The sequence below is a fragment of the Lepisosteus platostomus genome, chromosome 15 (genome assembly GCF_059453375.1).
Source record: "Lepisosteus platostomus isolate fLepPlt1 chromosome 15, fLepPlt1.hap1, whole genome shotgun sequence".
Lineage (NCBI taxonomy): Eukaryota > Metazoa > Chordata > Actinopteri > Semionotiformes > Lepisosteidae > Lepisosteus > Lepisosteus platostomus.
Genome location: NC_142625.1, coordinates 26,548,386 through 26,557,572, shown reverse-complemented (window position 1 = coordinate 26,557,572; position 9,187 = coordinate 26,548,386). Strand labels below are relative to the sequence as shown.

Below are 9,187 nucleotides of genomic sequence, written 5' to 3'. Positions count from 1 at the left end.
TAAAGGATTTGGGAAGAACAACATTAATTTCAACACAAAATACTGCCCTCCCACATCATCGCTTGGAAATAAAGAGTTGTACTACATTGACAACTAAACATTGATGCTGAGCATTGATATTTTATCGGAGTTAGCAGTGCCTCTACATCAAAAGGCTGACATAGTATAGCACTGGGCTTGAAATTACTAGCCTGTGAACTTGAGCGTGAGGCTCCACTACCTGTTATAGAAGACAGAAACACGTGTTCACTCATTCAAAGGGTCTCTTGCCTGTATTTAAATAGACTGTCGATAAAGCTTAGCAACAGGGTTGCTATACATTTAGATTCAGCCAACGCCAGGAAAGAGACGACTCCAATTTCTATGTAAAAAAAACTCTGCACATTTGCTTTAAGGTTAATTTATTATTCAGACCAGAACATTTAAACATTTACAGAAATGTGCCAGTAAATATCCATGTGTGGAGGCGACAACTCAATGTTTCTAAGCCCACGAACACGAGAGTCACCAATGATGTCGCTTCCCATAATCCAGGAGCCTAAAGGCAAAGAATGCAAAAACACATAATACCAAGGATTTAAAGTTTCTCTTTCGATTATTTTATTTGATCTTTTTACAGTAAAACAATCTTTAACCAAGTGTTGAGTGTATTTGTCGAGTCCATTATAAAGAAGTTAAGGGTGTGTGGGCAGGTGAACTCCACTGACACCTGAGGCAAGGTAGCCCTAACTTCATCAGTTTTGACGTACTGGCATACGTGACGAAGACTTAAAACAATCTTAGTCCAAACACAGCTGGAGCATCGAGGGAAGGCAGAACGATGGGCACACTTTAATGTTTCGGGGGTCTGTAGGCGATCTTTCTGCTCTTCAGCACAGACCACTTGTGCCTCTTCAGGTAGTAGATCAGGGGAATGAGGACAGCGGAGCCCATGAGCAGCTGGAAAAGGCAAAAAAATAACAACATTTATTCAGAGTACGATTCCAGAGCTGAGTCAATTCGAGATCTTTAACTGAGGTTGAACATCTGCAGTTCTGTGCTGGTGAAATACAGTTTTTGGTGAGCAAGGATCCTGTAGCCTCCTGCTGTTCCCAAAATCTGTACTTCTGCTTAATTCATTGCTGTGCCAAGAGAAGCCCTCTCTGGGATTCCAGGAGCTGGGCACTGAAAGGTGCCATTGAAACAAACTCCAACAGCACTGCAGATCTGAACAAAATCTGTCCTACTATGCCTCCGTGTGGCTATTAAAAATCAACAGTACATTACACATTCATTTCAGATTAGCTGTCAAGATACAGACTGGGTTACTGGATTTAAAATAATATCTTAATGCCAACCTGCTCATATTTCAACTAGGTATGTACATATTAATTTAGGTTGGTAGCTGCGTCAGCATGCGTAGGCTACAAAGGAACGAGTAAAAGGTTTATTCCACGCTGAAAAGAGAAGAAAGAAAGCACAACATTTTGGCCATGGAGCCTTCTTCAGGTGTCACACGTCTGACACCTGAAGAAGGCTCCACGGCCAAAATGTGTTTTCTTTCTGCTCTTTTCAGCATTGAATAAACCTATTACTTGCTCATGTACATATTAATACACATGCAGTACATGCACATATATTCAACAATCACACGTCTCTCTGTGGGTCACTGGAGGAAAGTGTGTTGCTACTGGGTCACTGGGCAGGAAAGCGCAGTTCCTGTGGCGCCATCTGGTGGAGGTAAGTGGCCACTCACCTTCAGACCCATACGCTTGCGCTGGTCGTGCTCTGGCTCGGCGGCCCAGCGCAGGAAGGTGCACACATCCTTTGCGACCTGGCTCATAGTGGCTGGAGTCCCTGAGGATGCAAGAGAGGAGAATCAGTTCTTACTGAGACATGTCTGTGATGCTGTGAAAGGCTATCTTTCACAGCATCACGCCAGCAGCCATATCACCCTGCAACTCACAACTGGCAACCCACTGAAGCTCAGCAGGTGTGAGCCTGGACAGTACCTGGATGTGAGACCTCCTGGGAAAAACTAAGGTTGCTGCTGGAAGAGGTGTTAGTAGGGCCAGCAGGGGGCGCTCACCCTGCGGTCCATGTGGGTCCTAATGCCCCAGTATAGTGACGGGGACACTATACTGTAAAAACAGGCGCCGTCCTTCGGATGAGACGTAAAACCGAGATCCTGACTCTCTGTGGTCATTAAAAAATCCCAGGGCGTTTCTCGAAAAGAGTAGGGGTGTTACCCCGGCGTCCTGGCCAAATTTCCCATTGCCCCTTACCAATCATGGCCTCCTAATAATCCCCCTTTATGAATTGGCTACAGTACTCTGCTCTCCTCCCCACTGATAGCTGATGTGTGGTGAGCGTTCTGGCGCACTATGGCTGCCGTCGCATCATCCAGGTGGGGCTGCACACTGGTGGTGGTGGAGGGGAGTCCACATTACCTGTAAAGCGCTTTGAGTGGAGTGTCCAGAAAAGCGCTATATAAGTGTAAGCAATTATTATTATTATTATTATTATTATTATTATCTGGAATCATCCGTCACACACAGCACAAGGGAAAGGGGTTTTCATGCAAATCCCTCAGGCATTTCAGAAAGTGCAGAAGACATTAGCATTCTTTCAATGTAATGATTCCCTTAGCTCTTCTATCGTCCCGTCTAACACTCTATAAAAATATAAATTTACAATTGTTGAAAGAATAAAGAAGATGAAGTAAAAGGCCCTTCTTAAAAGATAAAAATAAAAACTTGATAAAAATGAAAAAAGGTTTAGCAGAAAAATAAAAGTGGGAAAAGGTTACAGATAAAAGGCAGCCTTTGGGTCCAACAGTGACAAACTGCAACACCCACCACTAACAGCTGATCTCGACAAACGAAACACCAGTAATTAATAAGTAAGCCTCACTCCTGGACAGCACTGTGGCTTACCATCATCGTACTCCAGGACCTCATTGTAGATTGGGGGAGCCATGGCGACGGCCTGGCCAGGGAAGTAGGGGTTGTAATAGAGCCCTTCTCTCATTGTGACGCCCGCTGGGGGGTCACAGTAACCCGTCAGCAGCGAAAACACATAGTCCTCTCCACCATGCCTGCAGGACAGAGAGAGGACAGACGGGCAGCAGTCAGTCCAGGGACAAAGAGAGAGGGAGGACAGACGGGCAGCAGTCAGTCCAGGGACAAAGAGAGAGAGAGGACAGACGGGCAGCAGTCAGTCCAGGGAGAGAGAGAGGACAGACGGGCAGCAGTCAGTCCAGGGAGAGAGAGAGGACAGACGGGCAGCAGTCAGTCCAGGGACAAAGAGAGAGGGAGGACAGACGGGCAGCAGTCAGTCCAGGGACAAAGAGAGAGAGAGGACAGACGGGCAGCAGTCAGTCCAGGAAGAGAGAGAGGACAGACGGGCAGCAGTCAGTCCAGGGAGAGAGAGAGGACAGACGGGCAGCAGTCAGTCCAGGGACAAAGAGAGAGGGAGGACAGACGGGCAGCAGTCAGTCCAGGGACAAAGAGAGAGGGAGGACAGACGGGCAGCAGTCAGTCCAGGGAGAGAGAGGGCAGACAGAGGTCAACGAATATTATTAACTGAAGAACATTTGGCTGCAGCTCTTAAACCCTTAAAATTGAAAAAACGGGAGCTCAACGGGAATCTTATTTTCATGCTTGCACGGCGTCTCTACGTGAACACGGGCTACCCATCCCACCCTTGAACCTGCAGACGGCACCTGGCATTGACGATGTAGCTGAGGTCGGGGGGCAGGGCTCCGTTGTTGGCCGCCCGGGCAGCCTCGGGGTTGGAGTAGGGCTTGGGGAAGTAATCGGACAGCTTCCCCGGACGGGTGAACATCTCACCATTCTCGTCGGGGCCGTCCACCACCTCGATCTGCAGGGGGCACAACACATCACTCTGAGCACGTGGAGAACAAAACCTGTACCTGAGCAAAGGGGCACACTGGCGGTTCCCCCTCCCCGGCCCCCCGACCCTGAGCTGGGAGAGGTGGTCAGGAAAAGAGAGGATGGTCACCTGAAAACATCCGGCAGAGAAAAACTTTAGGAAACTCAAACGCTTTTCTTGTTTTAGAAACACGTTAGAAACATGAAAACCTGGGTCAAAGACCTTCGCACGTCTGGCACAATGTTTAACGAGCAGCACGTTCCCGATAACCCTACATCCATGTTACGCCAAATAATGTCTTGTGGATTAAGTGACGTACAATGAATTGGGTAACTTGATTTACACTACTTGTGTAGCAGTCAGGGCTTTGGACTTGAGACTGGAAGGTTGTGGGTTCGAATCCCAGGTGAGACACTGCTGTGGTGCCCCAGTACAAGGTCCCTCACTTGAACGGTTTCAGTAAAATACCCAGCTGTATAAATACACCTGTATAAATGTGTGTGAATAGAAGATACTTTGAGAAAAGGTGACGGCCAAACAAATTAAAATTAAACATTTAGACCTAGTATTTTTAAAAATGGCATTTTGTCATCAAACGCTCTGCTGAGCCCCGATGGTAATACCCCCGCTCATCGCACAGTCCTCTCCCACCCCACCCGTCACGTCACGTTTGCGCCGTGTCAGACAGAAATGTTTTCCAAGGGGATGCATCTCTCCGTTACAACACACAATCTATGGGAATATCCCAGGAACAGATCCCGGACATCGATCTCGAAGACTTGCGCTACTGGATTTTTTCTCCACTCAACAAACCCAAACAGAAGCTGACTGGAAAGAGCTGTATTTAAACCAGGAGACTAGGGTTGCGGGAGTCTGGAACAGGAGTCACTAACTAACATGAGCTAAGCCTGAATGTCCTCTTGTCGTGTGCAACCTGTCTGCTCTGTTCCTGCATGCTGGGATAGGCGCCGACTCCCCCGCAACCCCGCACTGCAAGTAGCGTTGAGGAAGCAGATGGAAGAATGTTCTTTCACTTAGCAAGCATCTGTCTTGCCTTCGTCACTGCCTGCAGCCAGGCTGTGGTGGAGAGACAGTCCCTGGCAGATGCATGGCTGAAATCACTCCGATTACAGGCAAAAAGCAAAACTGAATTAAAGAAGTGAACTTTCCCCATTAGACAGATTAAAAGTTTGGTCCAGCCTTGAATCCAGTCACCGCAGGGAGAGGCTTTTTATTCGTGAACCTGACTGTATCCACTGCCAGCTCACAACTCCACAGGCTATTGGCAGGTATCAGAAAAGATACATTTATTCAATTACCGCCAAGTTGGCTGCAAAATTACAGCAGATAAACTCCTGCTTAATTTAACGCAGATCTGTATGTGCTTAAGGCATTAATTGTATTTTCAGATGACTGCCAAGGTTATAAAGATCAAAGCACATCCCGCTGCTAAATTTAAAAAAATCTTTCCCACCAGTTTCAAAGCACAGAAGAAAAGGTTTTCAGCCCAGTTTCATTGCACACTGGCCACATTCTCTCAGGACACGGACAGCACTGTGTCTCATCTCTTCACACAGCTTTTTCAGCTTGGACACAAACACTCAGAACTGGTTAATATATACCGAATGCCTTATTATTTTAATGAGGAGTGTTTCTAGATCAACAAGTTCCTGCTATTAATGCTGATCACCCTCAGCAACAATACACTAACAAGCAGTGTAAATCACCGCAGCTGTCCTATATACAAAAAGAAGCAAAGACTTAAGACAGACTAACGTGAGAACACAGATCTGGATCAGTTCATTGTGTAATTATGCGCTTGGAGGAAGAGACTAACAGTTTTTACCAGCTTGCAAACTCCAACATGACAGGCAGAAGACAGAAAAAGCTGAATGCTTCACAATTTTTACCTTACGTGCAGTATACATAGACAAGAAAACAAAACAAAAAAATAAACAGAATGCATTTCATCACTTCTCAATGAATTAAAACGGAACAAAAGCTGATAAACCCCGAAACGGATCACATTGTTTCGCAATGGTGAACAGTTTCCTTACAACAGAAACCGGCCACTCACCTCCTCAGCCAGGGTCTTGACCTCGGCCTCCGTGTGCGAGATGCCCACCAGGTTGCGGAAGGCCAGGTACTCCATGCTGTGACAGGCGGCACACACCTGCTTGTACACCTGGTAGCCACGCCGGATACTGAGGAGCAACACAGAACAGAGAGGGAGCTCAGCACCGTCGACCGATAAAGCGCTCGCAGGTACGGCTCTGGGGAGGCAGGGACTCATATTTGGTTGACTGGAAGGAGACGTACTTCTCGTGACCTGAGCGCTAATTAGCAGGTTGTTGTACAGCAGCTGTGCAATCAGTTCAGTATCTGAAATAAGGCAATTTGCTCAATAAACAGTACTGCAGAACAAAGTTATTCTTCAATTCTTTACTGAACATGCAATTAATGTATTTTTGGCTGCTGTATCCAAATCCTAATTCTAACAAAGGCCACTCGTCATCACTGGACTCCAATGATTATGAGTAATAATAAATCATTTTATACAGCACCTTTTAAGGTAACATCTCAAAGTGCAAAAAAGTGAAACGGACGGAAAATTACAAAGTACATATAAGAAAGACAGTTGGTTAAAGGGGCAGCAGAAGTTAGAAAACAGCAGATACAGACACTAATTAGGTAAAAGCCTTTCTGAAAAAGTAGAAGAAAAAGAAGTGAAAATCAGGGGAGCTACAATGCTCAGGTATGTGGTGTGGAGTTTACAGTTTTTTTTTTGTCCTACCCAGACAGATGTACTCGGCTGTGCCGAGAGTCTAACACACAAAAAAAATGACTTTACAGGCAATCAGGACTGGAAAATGACAAAAAACAACAACACTAGAAGCAACTGAGCCAATGGGACAGTAACACTGTGATTTGTGGCTGAGAAGGTATCGCCATTCCAGATAACTAAAGTACAAGGACAGGTATATATTTAATCAAAGCTGGAAAAATACACCTGCATGATCCTTGCAGGCATCTGTCAGCCACAGTGGTACCTCCTTGGGGTTTCTGGAATTGATGCCTTGAGATTGCTCTCTATGGAAAGGCACTGTATGGGAATGAAGCTGACCGATTGATTGATTGATTGATTGATTGATTGATTGATTGATTGACCGAGCACGTGGGCAGCACCTGGCATGGTCTAGCGAAGACAGCGGGCCGTTGTGGCTCCAGGGATAGGAAGGAGGGTGCAGCTCCAGCTCGGACGCCTTCACCGACTGGTTCAGAGCCAGCGCCAGGCCAGCGCCTCCTGCTGTCAGAAGGCCCAGCGTCGACAGCGCCATCTTCTTCCCCCGGGAAAGGCTGGCGAACGACATGTTGGCCTGTGCAGGGGGGGGGAATGAGGACATGAAAACCATCGACCGTAAAAGCAACAAGCCAGTGATGCACAGTGATCCCACCGCCCACACCACTGAGCAGACAAGCCCAGCACAAAAAGGAGAGCTTGTAACTGAGGGCGGCAGACAAACACCCTTCCAAGAATGGTATCAAAACATTGACTTTTTTAACGATATTCAGTTTATTCATCCCAGCAAACATGATTTTCTGCAACACGTGGAGCCCTGTCTCCACTGCAGATTAGACACAAGACAGCAGGGGAGGGGAATGGGGGAGAGACGGGACATTTCACTCATTCCCACAAGGTGGGAAGGGATTATTTCATACCTGCCTAAATGACGAGCATTGCTTTTTATTTCTATGAATAGAAATAAAAAGCAATGCTTGTCATATTGTTTTGTGCACATAATGCTGAGCTGTTTGCAACTTGGCATCGGGTTTGCATCAAAGTAATAACACTGAAATGCTTTTACACCCTAATATTTAAGTCAATTAGAAAGACTAGCCAAACATTTTATTTAGTTCATAGTAAGACTATATAGTAGAGGTATGCCTTATGTCACGTAAACAATACTTTTCATGGACTGTCACAATGGAATGTTGGTTTTCACCAGAAATTTAGTTTTAACGTGTCTGGTGGTGCAAATTTATAGCTCAGATCCTTGTTCGTTAGAAACCGCACGAATAATTACAAGTGATTTTATTTTTTTCAAGGCACCTAATAAAAGCTTCAGCCCAGTTTGCAGTGATGTAACGCCTACAGCCGCCGATTCAACTTTCTGCAGATGAGGATCCAAACCAAGATAAACGTGAAAAATCTGATGCAAACACTCGCGTATGACGGATATGGATCCAATTCTAGCAGATTTGTCTATATGGAAAAAAAAAACTATACCAAAAACTGCACAACGCCAAGCAAGTCAACGTCTGAAGCATACCTGTGATCGATTAACCTACGGAGCCTATTTTACACTTTAATTCCATGATGTTGAACCAATCGCGCAACGTAGCGAACCAGTCTAATAGTTATCCGGAGGCTGAGGGTGCCGAGTCAAACAGCAGCCGGTACCTGTGCGCTGAGACCCCTTGGCCAGGACAGCCTCAGCCCACATGAATGACCTTGTCTGTTCCGACACCACCGCTTACATACAACCCATCCCACACTGGGTATTACAGCAAGGGCACCCCGGACACCCCCCAAAAGAGGTGTGCCCTAGCTTTCCGGTGGCTGTCGACGGCTGCTTACCCGGGGAGCGTGAAGGGTCTTCGGGGCGTTCAGAAGAGCCCTCCCGGTCCCGGCCGACACCACCACTCGCAGAGCCGCCATGTTCACTCTCTGCCACAGCGGACGTCCGCCGGCTCTGTCCCCGCCTCCCCAGCGCCCCTGCCAAGCCCGCTTACACAACGCCTACACAACGCTGGTCACCGGGGCAAAAATTTTTTCAAACTGCTGGGGAATTCGAAACGCATTTTAAAGCTGCCTTTAAAAAAAAAAAAAAAAAAAAAAATAATAATGATCTTGAATTAGTCATGTTTTCATAACGGGCGGACAAAAGGAACAGCCCGCCGGATGTGCTCACAGCGCCCCCACACGGTGGGGAGGACTTAATGTCTCGTCATCCTCCTTGCACTTCAGAGCTGCGACTGGACAGAGCTGTGTCAAGTGTCGACGGGCTGGGTTAGCGCCGCTGCCGCACAGCTGTTGGCTCTGGGTTTAATTCCGGACTGGGTGGCGTCTGCACGCTGCATGCTTTTCGCTCCCATCCTGGTGCTCTGAGCACTTGCCAGCTTGGCTGGTCTCTAGCACATCCAAAGATGTACTCTTAGCGTTTTAGGGTGTTTCGCTCCCTGTGCTTTCAGGGTAGGCTCTGGGATGCTGCGATCATTCCCAGGAACGCTCAGCGGTGTGACGACGGGCCTG

General features: G+C 47.0%; 1 protein-coding gene across 1 annotated transcript; it reads right to left on the bottom strand.

Annotated features, from left to right (window-relative positions):
* Window positions 1–384: 384 nt before the first annotated feature.
* On the bottom strand, window positions 385–8,664 carry cyc1 (cytochrome c-1). Its single transcript, XM_088607859.1, has 7 exons — window positions 8,513–8,664; window positions 7,060–7,250; window positions 5,951–6,077; window positions 3,704–3,861; window positions 2,916–3,076; window positions 1,736–1,836; window positions 385–939 (listed from the first exon to the last, which is right to left on the bottom strand). Exons 1-7 carry the CDS (start codon window positions 8,591–8,593, stop codon window positions 832–834), a joined length of 927 nt encoding a protein of 308 aa, XP_088463985.1. The 5' UTR covers window positions 8,594–8,664; the 3' UTR covers window positions 385–831.
* Between the last annotated feature and the right edge of the window lie 523 nt (window positions 8,665–9,187).

What these genes read in the sequence shown, in the direction of transcription:
- cyc1 (XM_088607859.1), bottom strand. Translation starts at nt 8,593, where the DNA reads ATGGCGGCTCTGCGAGTGGTGGTGTCGGCCGGGACCGGGAGGGCTCTT. An exon ending in TCTTCGCTAGACCATGCCAG is followed by an intron (nt 6,078 to 7,059) that starts GTGCTGCCCACG and finishes GTTGCTCCTCAG; the next exon opens with TATCCGGCGTGGCTACCAGG. An exon ending in GGTCCTGGAGTACGATGATG is followed by an intron (nt 1,837 to 2,915) that starts GTAAGCCACAGT and finishes TTGCATCCTCAG; the next exon opens with GGACTCCAGCCACTATGAGC.